Genomic DNA, 23,393 nt, shown 5'->3' on the forward strand with positions numbered 1-23,393 from the left:
CCCCCCCCTCACTCCTCCTCCCCCACCCCCCCCTCACTTCCCCCGTCCCCGCACGAGTTTCTCCCTCCCCACCCCGTCCTCCCCGCTTCCTTCGGCCCTTCGCTCTCTCCCCGGCGCCGCGGGCCGAGACGCCGCCTCCCGGCGGAGCAGCGGCGGCTCCGGGGCTGAGCGGCTCCTCCCCGTCCGGCTCCTCCCGCGGCGGCGCGGGAGAGCGGGGGGCGGCGGAAGATGGCGTGGGTGCTGAAGATGGATGAGGTGATCGAGTCTGGGCTGGTGCACGACTTCGACGCCAGCCTCTCCGGCATCGGGCAGGAGCTGGGAGCCGGTGCCTACAGCATGAGGTAACTCCTCGTCCTGCATCGGGTGGGGGAAGCGCTGGGGACCGCGTTCCTACCCGGCCTCCTCGGGCCGCCCTGCCCGGGCCGTGCCGATGGGCAAGGGGCGCGGGAAGGAGCTTGGGGGGGGGGGGCTTCTTCCCTTCTTCCTCCCCCTTCCTTCCCACCCCTTTTCTTTTCCTGTTCTTTTTGATCCCTCCGGCTCCCGGAGGCTCTTCCCGAGGAGCGGGCACGTGGTGGAGGCCGGTCCCGCGTCCCCTGATCGCTGCTGCCGCCGCCTCTTCCCAAGCACCGGCTGCCGTGCGCTGGGTATGGCGTGAAGGGGCTGCCCCGGCGGGTCCCCCCCCTCCCCGCGCCCTGCCCTGCCCTCCTGTGCCCTGCCCTCTTGCTGGCAGATGGCCTTTCCGAATGGGCGGGCTGCTGCTCACTGCTTAGCCTGGGGGATGCTTCTGCCCATCGAGTATAATCGCTACCGTAAAAAGCACATCATCTTGTCCCTTGGCTGCTTAGCGGGACCCCGTGTATCAGAAGGTGGTTATCTTCGACTCAGCGAGTATAATTCTGCTTCATATATGTTTAACGCTTGAAACCCCTGTGCTTTCTCAAGCAAGGAATTACTGTGGTAGTTAATAGGGTAGTAGGGGGGTTGTACTTTAATCAATCTATTCTTTAATATTTCTGTGTAGTATGTGTCCTTGTGAATTTTTTTTTTCCTTTCTTTGACAGGTAGCTCTTTCTGTTCTTAATCAACTTGGTGGTTTCTTTAGCTTTTGATTTTTGTCCAGGTTTTGCAGTATTCGTGTCTAAAGACTGTGTGGGTGTGTTTTTTCAGAGTTTAAGATAAAATGGTACTTGTTTGAAATATATATGTTTTGTCTCAGTTATGGGCAGAAGGTGTGGATTCCTGAGTGACTTACTGGTGTGAAAAGAGGGAAACAGCTCTGGAAATACGAGGAGACATTTTAGGCTAAGGATTTCCTCAAGATTAGTTAATATTGTGAGAGTCCAGTGCAGTAAACCAGTGGTGTTCAATACTTTTGATGGTCTTGCTTGCATGGAAGACACTTTCTCTCAGGGTTACCAGAAACTTGGAGGCCACCACAAGTTTCAGCTATTATATATGCCTTAAGGCAGTATTTCCCAGGTTAAATGTTGGAACTGCAGCGTCTTTGTTTGAAGTTATATAAATAAGGGTTTCAGCTGGGTAGGAGGAGGAGGACCCTTTTGCTAGCATTTGGGATTGTGTGCTCAGCAGGGTCATGGCAGCGCCTGTATTTGGGTTTTCTTTTGTGTGTGGTTTGATTTCCTTTTTTCCTTTTTTTTTTTTTTCCCTTTTAAATTAAGAATAGCTTTGAGAGCTTGCCAGTGCAGTGAACAAGGTGATTCATCTCTCTTCGTGAGAATACTCCTGATTTTATATTCAGCTCATCTGGAATTTATTCCACTTATGTCTCGTTGCCGCCTTCGTCAAGCGAACATTCATCCCAGGAAGTGGTGTGCTGGGTTTTTTGGCAGCTCTCTGGCAGTTGCCTGGATGGCTTCTCACCATTTGACTTCTGGTTATCTTTTTCTTCTCTGTGTGCTCCAGTTCAAGAACTGTTTGCCTTTCTCTATCGTGATCCATGTCTTTCTAGGACTTCTTATGATTAGAAGTCCTAAGTTTTGACTGGAATGGATTTTTAAATATTTCCCTTTCTTTATGTAGAGACTTCGTTTCTTCTCTCAGTTATACCCACTGTTTAGTTTCTTGAAAGTTTAAGAATTCTAATCTTTACTGTTGTTGCATAGATTGTTTCTTTTGCTTGTATCATCCTTTTATAGTGGGCAGCAATCCCAAGTGCTTCTTTAATTTCCATATTCCTGTCTCTTTGGATATTTTGAATTCCCACAAAAAGACTTGTAGCAGTTGAAAGCAGCTCTTAAAGTAACATTGCGTGAGAGAAGCCATAGTTCAGTCTTAAATTTAGTTGTACACTGTGTTTTTTATAAGATTAAAGTATTTTTTGTAACACACTGAAATTATTTATAACTTTAATCTCTGAATGCATAGTCAGAGATCACTTATTTGCAGTTAATGTTTGCTGGGTTCAGAATGGCTTCAGCAAGTGTTAATGATTTCATGTGTTACTTTATATGTGTGTGTATGCATATGTATATATATATTCACTTTCTACTTTAGGGAAACTGTGTCCTCTTCAGTGATAGGGGAAAACTAAGTGCCATAGCATGAAGAGTGAAGAAATTACTCTGTCACTGTTCTGTGTGCTAGTAGAAGCTAATTACTCATCACTTCCTTAACAATAAAAAAAAAAGATGATAGAAGAAATAGAAATACCATCTAAAGCAGAATGCTGGGAGAGCTCCCCCAGCAAGATACCTCTGCATTTTGTTAGAAGTACCTGTATGTAACCCTTTTACCTGTTAGGGCGGTGTATAATGTAGCTGATGGTTCCTTGAGTCAGTGTCCCGAAGTGGAGTACGTGGCGTTACTCCTGTGTTCATTCTTGCTAAGAAATCTGCACGTGTCCACTGAAGTGTAGGGATTTTAAAAGGAAGCTAAGAGGACAGTTTTTCGCTGCAGATTCACGAGGTTTGAAATATTTCACAGAATTTCCTTAAAATCTGGCTGGAGGCCCAGTTTTTCTGATCGCTGTTCTGACGTCTTCCCAGGCAGGAGGAACCTGTAAATGCAGAATTCAGCTGATAGTTGCTGTCAGATGTGTCAACACCCCCCTCAAAAACCTGCTACCTTTAGTGATAGTGAGTTTTGAGTTATCACTGTTAACTAATGTTAGTAGTGACCCTATTGTATAGGTTTAAGACTCTCATAGTGACACCTTACAAATCCGTAATACCCCTTATAGCACAGCAAGAATTGTGTGATTATGGGGACTGCTGATGGTTGCCATGATCTGTTAAAAATGGAGGCTGTTCATTGAAGAGATAAGTTTCAGGAACTGGCTGGTGTTTCTCTAGCAGTATTTCTGTTTTTCATGTAATAAATTATGTAATTCGTTTACATTTAAACTAAATTAACGTTAATATAAGGGCAAGTATCTTAATGGCTGAATTTTTCTGTGCCATTCTGGAAGCTTAGTGTATGGATTTATTTAAATGCTTGCAGTCCCAGTGGCATTGGCAGTGTCAAAAATGAAGCCTGTCATCGGGGAACTGGATTTCAGGAGTAGCTATTTTGGTGTGTTATTTCTAGGTTACCACTTGAAGTTTATTAAACTAAAATGAAGAAAAGATGACTCCTGGTTCTGAAACAGGAAAGCCTATGCAAAAGCCTGTACACAAATACAGCCAATCCTCCCTCCATTTTTTGGAGAATCGAGTCAGTTTGGCTCCACTGCATCTCCCAGGCACTTGGGGTGTCTTTGGAGAGCGGAGCTGTCTGCTGCCAGCTTGTCTTGTTTCCTCCCTGTGCTGTGGAGAGCCTTGGATGGTGAGGGAACTTTGTCTATCAAGCTTAGGCTGAAGTAACCACTAAGATGACCTGTTAGGATTTGGGGGACCCCGTTGTCTTACGACTTAAAGTTTTGTTTTCAGGTTGAGAAGAGAGAGGGTGGGTGTTATCTCCTAACAACTTCTGGGTCCCTGACATTTTGGGGTTTTCTCTCGCCTCTGATAAGCGTGATCAGGTCACGACAGTTACTGTCAGAACTTTATAGCTGCTGTGCAAAAGTGGAGTCATCTCATTCAGGCCCCGTTTTCCTCCTGGCTTCTGTTACCTCCTGACAGACAAAATGACTGTTTACAGTTCCCCTGACACCTCCCCCTCGTTTGAGACTGCTGTTGGTTATGTTGGGTTGCTTTTTGGTTTGTTTGGGTTTTTTTTTCTTAAGAGGAGTGCTTACTTAAGGTATCCTGAAATTCTTCTGGTTCTAGAGGTGCACACAGTATTTTCTGCAGAATACATCCAAAGGTTCTGTTGCAGTGCTCTGTTCTGGTTTTGTGCTGCACTGTAGAAAAAAATAATTTGATATCCAAACTTTGTGAAGTGAAATTTTATGTACTTATTAGAATTGGAGCTTGGTTCTTTATGTGGGCATGCAAGTACATAAATAACTGTCAGGAAATAGGTATTTGAGGAAAAAGAAAATCCACAAACCTAAACCTTCCTTTGTTGCCACAGATGAAACATGTTGAAAGATAAGCCTCATGTTCTAGATCCCTGATGTTGGGTTTTGTTTGTGTTTTTTCTTTGTTGTCCTCTTCATGTTCCCACTTGAGCACGTGAACTTGTTTCAAAAGGTCAAGGAGGCCAGTTTAATTCTTAAGGAAAAGGCTCTTTAGGTTGTACAACTGCCTTCTACGTTCCCTGTGTTCCATCTTTCAGGGTGTATGGATGTGCAGGATTGAGAGCAGGGGAGCGAGGTTACCTTCATTTAGGCTGTATGTGTTACTCCAGCTCAGGAACCGTTTGTACTATAGCTGCTGCACGTTAGAGCAGCTGCCTGACCTCCCTGTGTCAGAGGAGCAGGTGGAGAAGCAGGAATTTCTAATTGTGAACAAATCCTGTTCTTACAGCTCTGGTGCCTTCCAGAGCTTAGGAAGACGCAGGTTTTGGTGGGATTGTTGTTCTTTGGTGGTTTGTGGGTTTCAGCTGAAGGATTCCCAGGAACAGCATTACATTTACACCTGTTTCCTCATTCGTGTGGCATTTCTTGACAACTGCTTCACAGCAGCTACTTCCAGGGGTCTCCTCTCACATCAAACTTGCTTTTGTGGACACGGGGAGAGTGTTAGGAAGTATGAGCTCTCTTGTTGCCTTTGTTTTTCTGTGGCTTGATGTTCAGACCTCCTCAGCCAGGTGTGGAGCTTGGCTCTGGATCAGAACTCTTAATTCAAACACTGCTTGAGAAACATTTTTCTCAAGGTATTTGTCATTGTAAACCGTGCTTTAAAGTTTCAAAAGACCTGCATGTTCTTGGATGCTTTAGTACTCACACCCAAAAGTATACAATCCAGAAGACAGATAAGGCAGATGATTGATGGAATGTCGCTTCAAATTTTGATGACATACCAATTCCTGTTCTTGTAAGGTCAAGAGGTTCTTCATTCGTTTTGTGATCCTCTTAGGCAGTTTTGTTGGGGTTTTTTTTAAATGGTTCAGAAAAAGTCTTGGAAAGGGGGTCTTCAATTTGGGAAGAAGGTGATTTTTGTGGCTGGCAAACGCATTTCACAAGCATGGGACAAGGATAATTTACATTTTTCTTGGTCCTTTTGTACTAAGCTCATGTAGGCTGCGTCACGCAGGATAGCTTACTGCGTGTGATCCATCCACCAGGATGCTTTGGTTCGAGTGCAGGCATGCACCTTGCTTCCTCTTCAAAGTTTCATTTATGCACTTCTCCTGTAGCAGAGCTACCTCAGGTTGGGTGTTGGAGATGTTTGCTGCCTGCTTTTGGTATAACAGAGACTCTTTCTGTTTGTTTTTCTGGGAAAATTTTCTCCTCCCTCTTGTAAGAAAGAATGCTTTCAAGTTGAATGTTTTAGGTAAATGGTGAGGGACTGAGATAAGACTTTTCTTACTGGAGCTAGTGGTTTGGGAAATTCGGTCTCAAGAGTTCCATCAAGCAAGTAAACCTTGATAGATCTGTGTTTTTTTTCATGTGGTACCAGGAAGTCTAACAAAAGATGCTGCTACTTCTTCGAAACATAGTAGCAGCTATTTGTTTATACCTCAGCTTGCTCCTGGTAGTCCAAAGTTCACTTAGATAAATGAAGTAAATTAGTCTTTTTCTTCACAAGATCAGAAGTTATCTGTGGTAGAAAAAGAGCATAATCAGTCTCTTAAAGCTCTTTTCTCCTGTAGCCTGAAATAATTTCAACACTAGCTACTTTGGAAAATTTGTTTTTCTTCCATCCAGACAATTCAGCCAGTGGGTGCTTCAGTTTAGGCAAGAGGTTCTTTGCCATGTTAAGTACCCTGACCGAAGCTGGCCCTCAGAGTGCCTGTTGCTCATCTGCATTGGACCAGCCCAAGTCGAGTGAGTAGGAAAATGACTGAAGGATGTTCAAGTGTATGTGAACGTGGAGGCTGCCAGTGATATACTGGGGGGCAGATAATTTGCACTGCCAGGCCATTGGCTTCTTAGAAATGTGGAAACTGTCTGGGGTCTGAGGAAGAAGAGGAGTGAGAACCGAAGAGGCTGACCTGCTCTTCTGGGGTTTGTTGGCTGGGTCTTACAACTGAATCAGGATGAAGTTAGATGTGGTAAAAAGACTGTCATGTGGGATCCCTGTAGTTGTTAGGAACACGATATAGATAACAGCATGCACTATATGCAGCTTATCACTTACAGGATGCTCTTAGTCAATGGTGGGCTATTAAAAACACTACATTTCTGTTTCCTGTTGGTTTTCTACTCTGCAGTGTGAGTACACCTTACATCTTTTCCTCAGCTGTGCTGTGTGAGCAGTGAATTTTATTTTGTAGAAAAGGCCTGTCACTGAAGTTTAGATGGTCCCTGTTTGAACTAATGGAAGGATAACAGGGGAATTGTTTAGCCTCTGGGCACTGGGAGGAATGCTCTTTGTGTTCTTGGGTTTATCTAAGCTGGTGTTCCTGATGGTTTTGTAGGTAAGCATAGACATTCCTGATTGCTGTTACTGTCAGTCACAAGGAGGAAAGTGGGCTTAACTCATGCCTGCCCTCCCTTTTGGTAGGGTGGGTTTTTCTCTGCACCTGCTTTTGTCACCTTCAGTTGTGTGTTGGGCTGTGCTATGAACTGGTAGGGATCCCAGTGTAGCCCGGAAAAATATTTTGGTGGAGGGGAACAGTAGAGAGGGAGCAGCTCACATGGCAGGAATTCTTTCTGTCTGTATTGCCCAGAAGTCCTTTTGCGTTGCCACACTGTGGGCTCGGGGGTATCGCATCAGCCTGCTCATGGCTGTACAGTGGTGACTCAAGGATTAGATCAGTCGCCTCATAGCAGCTTCCTTGTTGAGGGTCAGAAAAGATGATTTTTTTTTTTTTTTCAAGGAGGATTTAATAGTTGGTTCTAAATCAGTTAACGTTTCTTTATCACTGACTCTTTAAAATCTTAATTTGGAGAGGTTTTTTTTTAGTTGCCTGTGACTTTTCTTTGTTTTGAGATGGGAACAATTGTATGTTCCAGTGTGAAAAGACTGATGTTTCATTCTTTCAATGAACAAATCAAAACCTATTTGAAATGCTATTTATTTAAAGATGGCCTAGGCATGAGTTTTAAATTGGCTTCTCTTTTCCTTTGGGAAGGTACTAGCAGTACCCAGAAGACTTTCTTTAATAGGAAAAATGTATGGGTTTACCTGGGAAAATAAATGAGGATTCTTATATTTGCTAGAGCACTTTGGGTAGTTGTTGTTGTTGTTTACTTTTTTTTTTTCTTTTGGAATGGTGGCATTTCAGAATGACGTTACCCTCTCTTTACAAGTAAATTGTAGGGTGGAGGAGTTGGATGTCTTTTCTCTTTTCTTCTGCAGTGGCAGTTAGTCATTACCACTTTGGGAGTATTAGCAAAAGCAGGTGTAAAGCTGGCTAAATTTGGCTTCAGTTTGGGTTTGTTGACTTCTTGTGCCTTGCCTGTTAAATTAACTAGTTCGTTGACCATAGCTCACATTCGTAAGTTAGACCAGATGTATTTTTATCTTGAAATCGTGGGTGGAAAATGAAGGCTAGAAAAAAAAAATCTTCATAGATACACAAGACTTCTCTTTTCCATCTCCTGTGTCACATGAAAGCGAGCGCCGCAGAATTCGGTCGAGAGTCACAGGTTATTTATTTGGCAAGATGCTTTGCGTGCCTCCTTTGCTGTCCTTCGGCTCTCATGTGTGTATTCTAAACACTGTTACTGTTTCTGTGTTCTTTCCCTTTTAAACTTCCTCTTCATAAACGCTAACCAGTGCTCTATGTGCCGGGGTTTGTGAGGAGCAGAAGTCCTGGCTTGGCAGGAGGCTTCTCTCCGCTTGATGAAGTGCTCCCTCTCGCGTTGCACCCTCCTTCCCTCCTGCCACCCTTGCGGTTGACATCCAGGCACGAAGCATCTACTGAGCCCTCCTCAAGCAGCAGTTGGCTGACCTATGAAGTCTGCTGTCCTGCCTCTGGATGTGATGCTCCTTTTGTCTGTATCAGCAAAAAGTGTTTTCAGAGGGGCTGCTTCTCTTAAGTGGGGATTTCCTATGGTTTTACTTTGTAACTGGTCAAGGGATACAGGCAGCCTCCTCTGGGGTCCAGTTTGGGGAGGTGGCATCAGAAGTAGCTATGGTTGGCTTCGGCTGGCTTGTAAGGGTTTTTTTGGACAGTATTCTGCCTTGTCCTGCTTTTAGGCTTGTTTGAAGCATCTCCTGTGGCTTCTTCCAGGTGGGAAGGAACCTGTCTGAGTGTCTTTTTTTTTTTTTTTCCGTTTAAAAATGCTAGTTGTTGTTTTTGAGAGATACAGTAAAGGCTCTACAAGGTGTAGACAAACTTCATAAATTTTTTTCACTGTTTGCAAATATTTCCTCTTTCAGGCCAATATAGCTTCTTCCAGGTAGCCAGAGCAGTGGAATACAATGTGGCTCACCTTTACCTGTATGCAGCACATGCTCTGAAAGAAAAGTTGGGGTGCCCAAAGCTGTACTCTTCATACGTAATATTTACATAGGCCAAGTAAACCCTATAACCTTCTGTGAGGCAAAAATACTGGCTGTGATTTCACTTTCTAAATGGATTGTGATACTGGTAATTTTTGATTTCAGATATTAGCTGGAATTCAAGAGGAGTAACTGTTCTCTTTAAAGAAAGCAAACTGTCACAGAAATGAGGAACAGCAAAAATAATTTTCCTTCAAAGATTTTAGGGTACAAAGTGTAAAGAATAGTGTAGTGCAGATAAGATTTATGATGATTCCATTAAATCAAATTATGTGATCAAAGCAAGGGAAAAAGATACATTTAGATTAAAAACTGAGTCAACAGGTGAGGTGGTGTGAGAAGTCTTCAGTTCAGAAACTAATTTTCAAAGAAAGTTTCATGGGTCTGCAGATCAGAATTTGATCGTGAACAAAAACTTTGTGCTGAAAGGACACTGTCCTTCAAGAGATGAAGGATTACTGTGTTCAAGGAAAATGAATCTCTGTCTGATACAGAACATGTAATTCTGTAGAAAGCAGAATGTGTGTTTGCTGCTTAACTCTGGACAGCGTGGGCTGCTCTTCACTTTACAGAACACTTTGCAGTTCCAAAGTTTTCCTGATGGTCTTTCATTTTAGAAGTAAAATGAATTTTGTCATATACTTTCTATAGCTTTTTAAATCTGCTGCTTAATAATTTTGCACTATTCAGTGTGCTAAAACAAAAAAAAAATTAAGATTGAAAAAATCTTCAATGTCAAAAGAATAGGTTATAGATTTAGTGATAGTAACCAGGGAGAGAGATTTTCACAGTGTATCTAACTTTGGGTAATACTTTCTTCTTTGAAATCATTTAAGTGCATTGCTCTCAGCTGCAAGTTTGCCTGTATTGTCAGGTGAAAACTTAAGAGTAAACTGAATATTTTTTTTTTTTTTAAATGGAGTCAAGAACTGAAGCTTAAATTTTCAGAAAACTAGCACAATTTTCTTTATTGTTTGCTTAGTTCCCAGAGCATTGTTATGTACCCCAGCCTAAAATCTTTGTGGAAAATGTTTTGAATACTGGTCACATTGGTTTTACTAATAAATTGAGTGGCACAATTTTCTGTGTATTCCATTGTGGATTTTTAAAAAGTCACAAATAACTGTTTTTTTCTTTAACTTCAGGCGAAACGTGGCCAACAGTCTCACAAAGTTATTTGTTTGTTCTTTTCAGTGATGTTTTGGCACTGCCTATTTTCAAACAGGAAGATTCCAGCCTTCCACAAGAAAATGAGACCAAACATCCACCCTTCCAGTATGTCATGTGTGCTGCAACTTCTCCAGCAGTAAAATTGTACGATGAAACTCTCACATACTTGAATCAAGGTTGGTATAGATACGTTGCAGGCGTAACAGTAGCGCGTGCAGCTTCTGGTGCAAGTCTGAAGCTGAAATTGTATTTCATGTTTTGATTTATGTGGGTACATTTAAAATAAATCCATGTCACAAATGAGGTTTGATAGCTCACTAGTAGTGGTGTTCTGTCCACCTTGCAGACTCATAGCTGTAATCTGTCATTACGTCTACTTCAGAGTCTGGTTTCTCTTGGTGTTTGTGTGGTTTTGGGTTTTTTCTACTCTGCCTTGCCCCTCTCCATCCTCCACCTCCCCAGTAAAATCAAGCCAGCACAACTTTTAGGAGACAAACTTAAGGAAATAGTATCTTAAAATACATGGTTAATTTTGTGTTTCTCTTTAAACTTGATTGATAATAGCAAGTTAATTAGATGATATTTGCATGAGGTATGCAGAAACACCCCCCAAAAGTTGTAATAAATGTTGAAATACCAATCTCTAAACAAAGAAATGTTGCACAACAGAGGACACTGTAATAGTTCTCAAACTAGCTACATGTACCTTCTCAGGACAGTATTGTTTGAAACATAAACACAAGTGCAGCTGCCTTTGTAGTTATGCTTGAAGTTTGTGTGTATTTCACAATTTTCTGTCTACCTTTATCAGAAATTAACTAGATAAAGATTTCACTTGAGTCTGGCTGGTTTTTCCTCATAGCCTCTGGTTGATTTACATACAAATCCAGTTTTCCTTCTAATGAGGGCACTGACTGTTGGGTAAAATAGTCTGACCGTAGTCATTGCCATAGTGATAAAACCTCCCTCACCTCTGGAAATGACACTGGTGTCCTAAGTTCAGTCGGCTAGTATTCTGAACTCAAATAAAACCATTTATAATTTGTTTTGGACCACATTAATGGCTTTGTACACTCCTATCCCCCCCAACTCTTCTTTGTGGACTTTGACCCAAAAAATCTCTCAATAGACAGCACTGTAATTACAGGGCACAGTACTGTAGTACAGTCTGTATGGAAAAAAAACCCAAACCACCAACCCAGCAATTAAAAAAACCCAAAAAAACATTCACCATTTCTTTTCCATATCCTATTGTGGTTTGGTATTTGTTATTATTTACAAATAATCTTTTTGGCTCATATGCTTCTCTAAGCTGTATGCACCCTTAGTGTACAGTTAAAAGGACGCAGGTTAAAATATGCTTTGGTGAAATTTTGCTTGGTCTTTGTGAACAATTTAACTGCTTTACTAGGTTACAGAATTTGTTTATTTTACATTGGTGTTTTCTTGACAGGATACCCTTTTTGCTTTAAGTTGAAATGCTTCTTGTGGTGCTGCATTTCATATCTGGAAGCGTTTAACTGTGTACTGGGGCCCTAAAATCTGAGAGAGGGGACTGTATCTAATTTGATATGACACGATGACAAATAATTTTAAGCTTGCCATGTGAATAGAGTTGCAAAGTGCTTTTTCCTGCAGTATCCAGTCTGTCCAAATATACTTTAAACATTATTTGGCTTTTCTACTAGTGAGAATAATGGAAGTACTTCAGGTGATTTGTAGTTTCTTACAAACGTGATCTCATACATAGTTCAACCATTTGCTGAGCCAGGTTTATTTTTTTTTTTCCCCCCCACTTTTTGTACCCTGAGTGCTCTCTTCAGCAGAAAATACTACCCTTGCAGCAAGATGCTTTGCACTGTTTAAAAAAAAAACCAAAAGCAACTTTGAAGTTTTATAAACTGAACTTTATAGAAATACACTTTTTCTTCAAATCCAAGATCCAGCCTCCTTGACCAAACAGGAAGCCTGAAGGCCAGCTCAGTGTGCTGGGGAGCCATGCAAGGTGGCAAGCTGAAGGAAGAAAGCATTTATCTGTCTCCTCTGAGAAGAGCCTGCCGTTTAACTGACAGTGCCTGAAGTGACTGTAGTAATTTCATTTTTCCTTGAAAAGATCTTCTGATATAAAGATATATTTTGCAGAGAAGTTGTGCTGTTCTTCAGTGTCCAGCTTTTCCTGATGTTGAAAAATAAAAGCATTGGTATACACTTTTTCTAAATAAATATGAAAAAAAAACCCAATTGGCCAACATCCCTTCTATGTTAATAATGTAGACAGAGAGATAGTAGATGTGCTGCTTAAATGAAGATTTATTCCTAAAAAAAAATATTCTATATTAGCTGTTAGTATAAACCATATATATAGATATGTAAAAAAATTAAACTTGGGATAGTTCTGACATGACATCTTCCATACTGAAGCCAGCTTAAAATAGGAATCAAAATAATTCTGACCATTTTTCTAGCGGTCTGCAGGACTGCGTTGTACCTACACGTGTGTTTGTCAAGTCTTCTAGAAAAACAACAATTTTACTCCCAGCCCTTTCAGTTACCTGGTTTCTTGTTCAGCCCCTCCCTGACTGGGTAGGATTTTGCCTTAAATAATTTTCAAGAGGGTTGTGAGTAGGGAGTTCCTAGAAGAAGAGCTTACACCCTCTTTGCTTTCATCAGCAGATATCTTAGTTTACTGGGTTGGGAATACCAGGAGCAACGGGAACGTTTGCCCTGTCTGTTAAGCTATGGTGACACTTCTGAAGGCAGTACTTAAGCAACCCTGATTTACCCTCTGTCAAGAAGTGTTTTAATTGAAATAGTTAAGAGCATTGTTCAGAGAGCATCTGGATGATGCTTTTAGTCATATGGTTTAGTTTTAGGTAATCCCGTGAGGAGCAGGGAGTTAGACTCCATTCTTATGGGTCCCTTCCAACTTGAGGTATTCTATGAGCTAATGGAATGTTTTAAGTGATTAGGTTTTTCATCTGAAGTTGATTCTAGAAGTTCAGATCTCAGGGTGATGCTGGTTGTTTAGGGGGTTTGCAGGGTTCGTTGTAATAGTAAAATCTGTTAAATGAGTCCATTGAGAATGCATATCAGAGTTGTAGGACAGTGTTTGAGTTGGCTGCTGTTCAGTGAGATGTAGCAAAAATGGTATGGAAGAGAATTACTTTTAAAGGGGAAGAAGCATTTGTTAAGTTGGGTTGTTTTAACACAGTACAGCTAGGCTGTGAATGCAGAGAGCTGTGTGGGAGAGATGGGATCCACCTCAGCAAGGGGGGCAGAAGCACCTCTGCCAGCAGGATTGCTGGCCTAATAAGGAGAGCTTTGAAGTAGGAACAGGAGGTGAGGGAGAGTTACCAGCAGCACTGTGAGAGGGCAGTTGACAGGATTGAGGAGTGAAGGGCCTGGAATGATGTGACTGAAAGGAAACACAAAATCAGCAAAGGGGGCTTAAGCAGGGTCACCTCTAGCATTTTGATGTAAGCAAGGAAGTGCTTTTGAAACAGCAGTATGGGGAAACACCAAGACCCTTTCCAGGAAATCAGCATGGTGGGGTCCCTCTGAGTTGCATGGACATTAATACAAAAAGCATGGGAAGCACAGGGAATTTGACATCTGTGGGCAGTTGTAGTGCTATGAATTTGTTTAGATTGTGGAGTCATGGTGGAGAAGTGGAGTGTTGCATTGAAGGTGTGCTGGCTCTTTAGGTAACACGGGACAGGAAGACAAGGAAGAGGGAGGTGCCCCTTTGTGGGGGACAGCAGCTGGAATGCTAGGAGCTCTGCCTGGGGATGAATGATGAGCAAGCTAAGGGTAAGGGTTAAAAAGCAGAACAATGTGGGTGATGTAGTGGGTGCCTGCTTGAGGCCTTCTGTCTAGGAAGGATGAGGAGATGAGGCCTTCTACAAAAAGCTGAAGTGGCCTCACATTTGCAGGCTGTGGCCCCTCATAGGGGCATTTCAGCCACCTTCTTGCAGGGCATCGTCAATCCAGGAGGTTCCTGGAGAGTGTCAGTGACAACTTCCTAACCCAAGTGATAGAGGAGCCAGTGAGGAGAGATGCTCTGGAAGGGCTCACTGGGGATCTGAAGATTGAAGGCAGCCTTGGCTGCAGTAACCATGAAATGGTGGATTTCAGGATCTGAGAGGAGGAACCAGGGCAGAAAGCAAGGTCATGTTACTGGTCCTCAGAAGAGCAAACTCTAGCCCCTTGACGGATCTGCTTGGTAGAATCCTATGAGATAAGGTCCTGGCGCAGAGGCGAGCCCAAGAAAGCTGGTTAGTATTCAAGGATCACCTCCGCCAACCTTAAGAGCAGTGGATCCCAACGAGCAGGAAGTCAGGCAGAAACACCAGGAGACCTGCATGGATGTGCAAGGAAGGAGCTCTTGCCAAAACTCAAACACAAAAAGGGGGCGTACAGAAGGTGGAAGCAGGGTTGAGTAACCTGGTAGGAATACAGAGACGCTTGAGCAGGTAGAAATGCATGTGGGAAAGCAAAAGCCCAATGAATTGAAGCTCTCAAGGAATGCCAAAGACACTGTGGGCTTCTGTAGGTACCTAAATGGCAAAAGGGAGACTGGGAAACATGGGGCACGTGCTGGACAGGGCAAGGGCCTGGTGATACAGGACATGGAAGAGTCTGAGGTAGTAAATGCTGCCTTTGCTTCTACCTTTGCTAGAAACACTGGCCTAAAGGAATCCCAGGCCCTAGAAATCAGGGAAAAAGTCTGCAGCAAGGAAGATATACCCTTGGTGGAAAAGGAGTTCAAGGTGGCCCTGCTTTAGCAGGACAGTTATACAAGATGACCTCCAGATGTCCCTTTGACCCTTAGCCATTCTGTGATGTTTGTGAAAGTTGGTACTATAGGTTCAGTGTGAAAACAGTGGGCAGTTAATGTTCCTGGCACCTTGTGTTGCCTGGCTCTTCTTCAGGGAACAGCAGAGAAAGTAGCATACATGGCTCTTGGATAGAAGTGACTACAGCCAATGCTGTGGTAGTTCTTAGACGTTCAGACCAGCGACCTGTCCAAAAATCCAGAAGAATGCTACCTGTCACCTTGTTCTGAAAACTCCCCGTGCTATTTTTGAGCCTGGTGTTCCTTTTAAACTTACATCAGATCTTCAGATTTTGCTATTTCTTTGGACCCATCAAAGATTAGCAACACTTGTTGAGCAAGCAATGAAAATGTTTTTATTCTCTCTCCCTCCACTCCCACCCACAAAATAATGGTGAAAGAGAAGACAGACTTGCAAAAGCTTTATTAATAGTTCTAGATAAAAAAACCCCAATAAAATAAATCACAACCAGATTCTGTCTGTAAATGCAGACAGACTTACATGTGTACATCTCTGTGTGAAAAAAATAACACTGGTAATTCAACACATCTCATTAATGGGGGAAAAAAAATCCTACGTGTGAATTATGGAAGAAGAAATGATCTGTTGCTTTACTAAGCTGCACTAGGTGCAGTTAATAGTTCTATAGCTTGATGTCATCAGTGATCAAATGCTGGTGGGGTACAGGAAGCTGGTCCCTGTGTAGAGCGTAGACATGAATGTGCCAGTTGTGTTACAGGAAAAAAACACCCCCCCAAATGGTCCGTAGTTAGTGGTAACACCAGTCTATGGAGCAGTGAAAGAGTTGGGGAAATAATTTGCTAATTCACAGGGGTGTGACAGCTGAACCTTTACCTTGGAAGGCAGACCCATATATGTCTCTAAGTTGTAGTAAGCACTTGAGCAGAAGGTAATTTGGAGCATAATGTGGCAGGTAATGGATTTAATGCGTTTGACCTTCGTGAACATCTTGAAATTAGTTTTGTCTTACATTCTAACCATCCGTTTTGCTCTATATTTTAACAATGCATTTTTGAAATAAATACCTGCTGCTGACTTTTGGAGAAAGAGATCCCTGTTGTTCAAATAAATTACTTCCAGCTTTCTCTCTTGTGAAGCATAATCATTCACTCAGTTTTGAAGGTGAGTTTTTCTGCAGGGGGAAAGACCCAAACAAGACCAAACACCACCAAACAAATACTTATGCTGCATGTAAAATGAAATACTTTAAAACTACAGACTCTTTCAAACTTTAAGGGGCCAGAGAGTTTCACTTTATGTTAATTGTTGTGCTGTGAACTGTTAAAAAAAACGTAACTGGTATTCCTGTGAACTGTGACCCAGAAGCTAATTCAGGTTGGTTAAACACACAATAGCTTTGTGCTCCATCTCTCCTACTTACAGAAACGTTTTCTCTTTACAGGTCAGTCCTATGAAATACGGATGCTAGATAATCGGAAAGCTGGAGACATACCTGAGATCAATGGAAAACTGGTGAAGGTGAGCACAGTTCTCTAGAGTGTTGCTAACAAACCTCTGCTGGCTGCCTGTGAAAAGAGTAGGTTGTAACCTCTTACTGTGCTCGGATTGACAGAGAGGTGGATCAGCAGATCTGTTGAATGAAGGGAATAGGAACAGTGGAACATAATGCCTAGCCTTGTTTTATTTCAGGTTTACTAGAAATTAAAATAATGTACTTCTATGCATCTCCCCATTTATGAATGGGTTACTTTGATGTAATTTTAGATCACTCAAGGTGAGCTCATCACTTCATGTATCTTTTATGAGGTCTGCAGTCTGAACTATTTTAAGATGAGATGTATCTTCACCAAGTGTGCCTGTGTCTTACTGCTGAGTGAAAGGAAGCTGTGGTAACAGTGATCTCAAATTTAGATGTCTTAAGTTAGGTGAGAGGAATCCAATCTAGAGGCTAGACTTTACAGAGTTTTATTTTCTGCTGTCACTGGCTACTTGTTCAGAATGACTGTTGACCCGTGAATATGAAGACTCTGAATACCCAATGGCATAGAGTCCTTGTGTATTGTGGAGGCTGGGTTATGTTATGTAAAGCCCCTCACTACAAGTTGAGGCCCTGGAGCGTGTCCAGAGAAGAGCAACCAGGCTGGTGAAGGGTCTGGAGAGCACATCTTACGAGGAGCGGCTGAGGGAACTGAGGTTGCTCAGCCTGGAGAAGAGGAGGCTGAGGGGAGACCTTATCACCACCTACAATTACCTGACAGGAGGCTGCAGAGAGGTGGGTGTTGGTCTCTTCACCCAAGCAACAGGTGATAGGACGAGGGGGAATGGCATGAAGCTGCACCAGGGCAGGTTCAGATTAGATGTTAGGGTAAAGTTCTTCACAGAAGGGGTTACTGAGCACTGCAACTGGCTGCCCAGGGAGGTGGTTGAGCCACCAGCCCTGGATGTATTTAGAAGACGGGTAGATAAGGTGCTCAGGGATGTGGTTTAGTAGTGGACAGGTATGGTTGGACTCGGTGGTCGTTTCTAACATAGTGATTATATGCTTCTGTACCTAGCTGTCTATAGATTTGCATGCAACATCTACTAAGTGATTTTATTTTCCATTTCAAGTGATCAGGAGTTGTAGAATGAAGCTAGAGGATCATTTAGAAAGAAGTTGGAGGTATTAGTGGGTTTCTTAATAGTTGTTATGGAAGAAGTACCTTTTGCAACAGCAGAATATTGGCACACAGGAGATATATCTATAGGAAAGCAGATCTTTAGTTTTGCTGCTGCTTGACCAGTTTGTTCCATAGCTGAATTCCTGTTCCTAATTCCAGGTTTGTTGTCTTAGGCTTTAATGTTAGCAGAAGGTACTGTGGATCTCAGCTATAGAGTGAAGTGTAAGAATGAGGTAGACTGAAAAATGTCCAATTAATGCTACAAGTTATTAAATGAACTGCTAGAGAAAAATCTTGTATGTTGGAGAAGAAGGAAGAATACTTCAATTGGAGTCGCTTTGGCAGTGGTACTGATAACTACACCAGAACAGTGTGCCTGTGGGAGGCCAAGTCTTTTACCTGTCAACTTTGGGCTGTATAATTTGTGGACTTTGGCTGGCTTGTGTAGTCCTGTGCCTTGTTCTTATTTGTCTGTGGGATGTTTATTCAGAGAGAATTTCAGGAAATGTTAAACACAAGTATAAAACTGGGATTTCTCAGTTCTGTAATGAAACCTTTTACAGCCTGGCATGTTGGCTTGCTGTAATAAGCATGTTGACTATTTTGCACCCTCGGGTGCTATTTCCTTGTAGCTTTGAGGAATCTCTGATGTAGTTTTCTAGGTTTCTATATTGGTGATGAGCCATTTGGTGTAGGTAAAATAGGACAAAGCAGTGTAGAACTCTTAAAATAGCAAGGCATTGTAATCCCACATCAACAGATTTTCCATTTTGGACACTAAAATACTGGAATCCTGGTACTTCAACAAAGAAGGCATTTCATGTTTGTTAAGGTGGCTGCAGATATTTCCAAGTTCCAAATGTGCCAGTTTGGAGTGGAGAGGGAGGGGTGTGTTTGTATGTGCCTGTACATGCACGTGTGCTTTCTGTTACCTTTGAAATAAACCCAAGGAAATGCAATGTTTCTGAAGGAGGCACTTCATTTAAAAGTCCTTGGAGGTTTTTTTGAACACTTTTATCCACTGTTAATACAAGTAAGACTGGGGGGAAAATGAGACTTTAAAAACTTTGTCTCCATTTTGTTTGTTCAGTAGCAAGTCATGTATACAATTTTTTCCTCTCTTTATAACAAATGGCTTTGTATGGTCATTCATGTAGTAGAGTAGAAACTTCTGTTTAATATGACTTAAGAGCACAAGCATATAGCAGAGGTAACAAAAATAGGTATTCTTAGCTAGTTGCTTCTAGCTGAATGAAGTTAATAATTTCAGCTAGAAGAATTGGAAGTTGTTTATTACCTCTTACTATTAATTAAAATAAAATCTTTGTTGTAAATAGTTTTATGAATAATAGGAAATTTTATTTCTTAAAATATTCTACAAAAATTCACACAGTTCCCAATGGAAGATAAGTCAAGTCTTTTGGGTTTGTTTTCTACAAGAAGTTTGGATTGCTTACACACTGTTGGTTCTGTGCTGTCAGAATTGCTCAGGTCACTGCATGTAACTCACAGTGATCTTTAGTATATGCGATCAGATGTAATTCTCTTGCATTTTTCCCACATTTTCAATTATCCCCTACTGCTCCACCCTGTGTCTGTGCTGCAGAATATTTGGGGGTACAGATGGTTGCCTCATGATTTTCTTTTTGCTGTAAACATGTGCTTAGCAGCGCTGTGGGTCTTTCAGAATGTTCTAGTGCTTAATTTTCAGGCTGTTTCTAAACTTACAGTAACCTTGTGGCTCATCAGATGTTTGTTTTCCTCTTTGTTAGAGTATTATAAGAGTTGTGTTCCATGACAGAAGGTTGCAATATACAGAGCACCAGCAGCTAGAAGGTTGGAAGTGGAACCGCCCTGGGGACAGACTGCTCGACTTAGGTATAATTCCTTCTGTCTGTTTCCATTGTATGAAATTGTTTCCAAATTCAAATTGATCATGGTCACATTTGTGCTAGGGCTGGTAAAAAGCAGGCTGATTTTTCCATGTGTTGCTTTATCAGCATGTGTATTTAGAATATAAATGTTCTTCCCACTTTCACATTCTTTTGAAACCTTCAAGTGCTACAGAAGTAAGATAACAACCCTGCAGCTTTATGCATTTAGGAATCTTTCAAATTTTGATTACTGAATGATGTTACAGTCATGAGGAGATTGGGGAAATGGCACCAATGTGGTTTCCTTATTTTGCATAACTCGATCATTTTTGGTGCATAAGCTGTGGGTGGGTGGTGGTGGGGGGAGGAGTGGGATCAGAAAATACCTGCAGGCCTTGAGCCGTCTGTATGCTGAGTCTACTAAGGTTCTGCAGATCAGTCCTATGAAACCATTTCTGGGCTTACAGTCAAGACACCAAAGCCATCATTTTCTCCCCCTACCTGTGTTTAGTGATGGAAAATGTTTTGTAGTGTTTTCTTTGAATATGAATATTTTGAAATATGTACTACCTATTTTATTTTAATAGATATTCCAATGTCTGTTGGAGTCATTGATATCAAGACAAATCCAAGCCAGCTCAATGCAGTTGAATTTTTGTGGGATCCAACAAAATGTACATCTGCTTTTATTCAGGTTTGAAACTTTACTTGACTGGATGTCTGTGTTTGGTGCCTTTCAGGTCACAAACAGTAGTATATTTGCACTATGAAGCTTCTTAGTTTCTTATTTGTGGAATTGCCGTTAAATAACAGCTTTGTAAAAAAAAAATAACCAACCCAAAAAAACAGGTTCATGTTTCTGTAAGGGTTAACCCTAGTGAAGTTTTTCACCTTGATTCAGGTTAATAAAAGCATCTTTTAAACACAATTTAAATAAAAGGCTTTCAGAGAGCTCTTTGAGGAAAACTGTGCTTATTTTGGCTCAGATCTGGTTTTATTCTAAAAGAAAAAGGTGTAGGTACGAGGGTGGAGGTAGTAGCGTTTCTTACCGAGGCTGCCAAAATAGGTTAAATTCCATAATGTCATAACTTTTTTCTAGCACATTTTTTCTGGGAAGAATTACACCCTTACTAAAATGCAGCTGTCTTGAAGAAGTGTAAGAGAAATTATTGACTGGTTTTGCTTATTGCTTCTTCCATAGAAGAAATGATAACAGCCTGAATGAAAATGGAACTGATTCTTCCTATGCACATATAGTTCAGTAATTCTAAAAGCTAGAGAACACAGCAGAGCAGCACTGATTACATACTGTAAGCATCAGTGTACAGTCTGTGGTGCTCTGCTGTTGATGGTCATGGGAAATAAAAAGATAGTTTTGTAGTCATTGGGAGCACAAAGTGTACACAGTGCTTGGCTCCCTTAAAATTTTGTCAGGAAGCAAAAAAACCCAATCTGTGAGTGCTGTCCAGTGAGATTCATTGTAACTCTTTCCGTTACTCTGATTTTTCTCCTTATGTATCTTTAAGGAGTGTTTCTATCATACCCCATCATTCTGATGTAGCACTTGGCGGCAATCACGTACTGATTAAAGTGTCTGCTGACTTTTATAGGAAACTGGGCATGTTTGTAAATGCCCAGATTTCAGATGATATTAAAAACTCTTCAGTCAGTGACCTTCTGTAGCTTTGGTAACATTTATTACAAGTAGCTCAGAAGTTTTTCCTAGCTATAATGCATCAGGCTATATATTCTTTTTGTCATTCACTATATATTTTTCTTAGAATTCATCAAGTTCTTGTTTAAAAAGAACTTACAATGACTTCTGCTTTTAGAAGCAATTTTGGTGACACGCTTGTTTCCCCTCTTCTGTGTGAAATACAATGTTTTTGGTTTCGTTTGCATGTGGGCATGAAAATGGAACAGAACATTAGTTATGCGGTTTGGTCCCCAGGCTGGGTACTTTGTTACGTGTCCTTAGAAAATGTGTATTTGGTTGGTAACACCTAATGAAATCCATGTCTAGAGTACTTCTGAGGGTCCTTTTTGTTTGATGGTTGGTTGTTTTTTTTTTCAGGTACATTGTATCAGCACTGAATTCACCCCTCGGAAACATGGAGGAGAGAAAGGAGTTCCTTTTAGGATTCAGGTGGACACTTTTAAACAGACTGAAAATGGAGAATATACGGATCATCTGCATTCAGCCAGTTGTCAAATCAAAGTTTTTAAGGTAACAGTAGAAAACAGATCCTTAGTAAGTCTCTCTGAAGCTCCCTTAAAGTTGGGGGACACCTTTACTACTGCTTGACTACTTCTGAGATCAGATTTCAATTATAAAAATAATTTTCCACCTGCTTTCTTGTTCATGTAACTGTTCATTTTTAGCCAAAAGGAGCAGACAGGAAACAGAAAACAGACAGAGAAAAGATGGAAAAGCGAACTGCACATGAAAAAGAAAAGTATCAGCCTTCATATGACACCACAGTTCTTACAGAGGTAACAGAATTGCATCTACTTCCTCAGGAGAAAGTACACAGATACAGCTTGTAACTTAGCTGCAGCCTTGGAAGGGTTGGGGGAAGAATTAGTTCTACACAAAGATAAACTCTTTATTTTATGAACTTGTGCAGTGAACAGCAGCATTAAATTCTAAGATCTTGTTTAGTAAATTTTCATATAGGTGCTTGTGTTAAAGCACACTAAGATGAACACTGTTTCACTGACTGTACTGAACCCTAGAATAAGTCTTTTGGTACAGATCTATAAACCTTGCAGCTGAAAAGCACCAAAAGAAAAAAAAAAGAAAAAGAGGGGGGAATCTAGAATTTAATAATCTGCCAAATTTTAACTTAAAAGTGCATTTTTTGGAGATTACTGAATTTAAGGCCAGAGCCTCAGTAGGGTTTTGCATTTTCTTTTTATTTAAACATCAGTGAGTTCTATGCAGTTTTCTAAAGATTTCAGAAGGTTTTAAAAGACTTTTAGATCTTTCCTCACTGTATAATGAAAAGAAATTGATCCAAATCTTTGGTGTTTGTCCAGATGAGGCTTGAGCCTATAATTGAAGATGCAGTTGAACATGAGCAGAAAAAGTCCAGCAAGCGGACTTTGCCAGCAGACTACGGTGATTCTCTGGCAAAGCGAGGCAGTGTAAGGGACTTCTGCTTACCTTTTCATTGTGCAAGATACCTTGTGCAGTGTTAGATATAGGAGAAACTTCCATCATATAAAGTAAAAACATTTTGATTGTTGTGCCTTTTAATTTTATTCACTTTTGTCTATACCAATTGCTCCATGTTTGTTTTCAGCAAAGGAATCCTTCCTAAATCTAACACTTAAACTGTTGCAGAGGGACTGTGTAACTTTTAAAAGTCAAGAGCTTTCCGGTTATTAGACTTTAAACGAAAGAGCTGTTTGCTTTCCTGTATGTGTGTAATTAGTGGAAGTAAAACCAGTGAAATTTAGTGTTTCGTTCCATATTTGTGCTTATATCCAGTATAAGTTTCTGTGTGCATCAGTATTATTTAAAAGGCTGTGTAGTGTTACTGATGGTTGATGGTTAGACACTGACTTTTCCTTTAGCCACCTATACACTGTGCTCCAAGCAGGTTTAATGCTGTTCAGAAGAGTCAGCACAACTTTGACATCTGTGCCCCACAAAGTGAACCTAACCTCTGTCTGCCACAGATGGAGTCGCTCAGTATGCTTTATTCATACAGAACAAGCAAAGTTTGATAGTAGGTGCAGCTGCTAGTAGTTTAACAAGATGTGGTGGCAAAGTACATTTGATGATTTACCGTATAGAAGACGTGGTCAGACAGAACTGTCAGGGAGACCCTCCTGTTGAGTCATGAAGTTCAGAAAGGACCCCTACCCCTTGCTTTCTAAACTCCTCCTCAGGGTCCAGGTGTGGCTGGA

General features: G+C 41.3%; 1 protein-coding gene across 1 annotated transcript in view; it reads left to right on the forward strand.

The window, feature by feature from the left end:
* The first annotated feature begins 225 nt into the window (after positions 1-225).
* The window catches only part of UBP1 (upstream binding protein 1), a 38,639-nt gene continuing 15,471 nt past the window's right edge, over positions 226-23,393 (forward strand). The window contains exons 1-8 of the mRNA XM_084279694.1: positions 226-341; positions 10,152-10,303; positions 16,386-16,462; positions 19,377-19,482; positions 20,066-20,172; positions 21,553-21,705; positions 21,861-21,971; positions 22,518-22,625. Of these exons, the coding sequence (XP_084135820.1) occupies positions 229-341; positions 10,152-10,303; positions 16,386-16,462; positions 19,377-19,482; positions 20,066-20,172; positions 21,553-21,705; positions 21,861-21,971; positions 22,518-22,625 (927 nt within the window). The 5' untranslated portion in view covers positions 226-228. The remainder of the gene's footprint in view (positions 342-10,151; positions 10,304-16,385; positions 16,463-19,376; positions 19,483-20,065; positions 20,173-21,552; positions 21,706-21,860; positions 21,972-22,517; positions 22,626-23,393) is intronic.

This window comes from Gallinula chloropus, assembly GCF_964237585.1.
Source record: "Gallinula chloropus genome assembly, chromosome: 2".
Lineage (NCBI taxonomy): Eukaryota > Metazoa > Chordata > Aves > Gruiformes > Rallidae > Gallinula > Gallinula chloropus.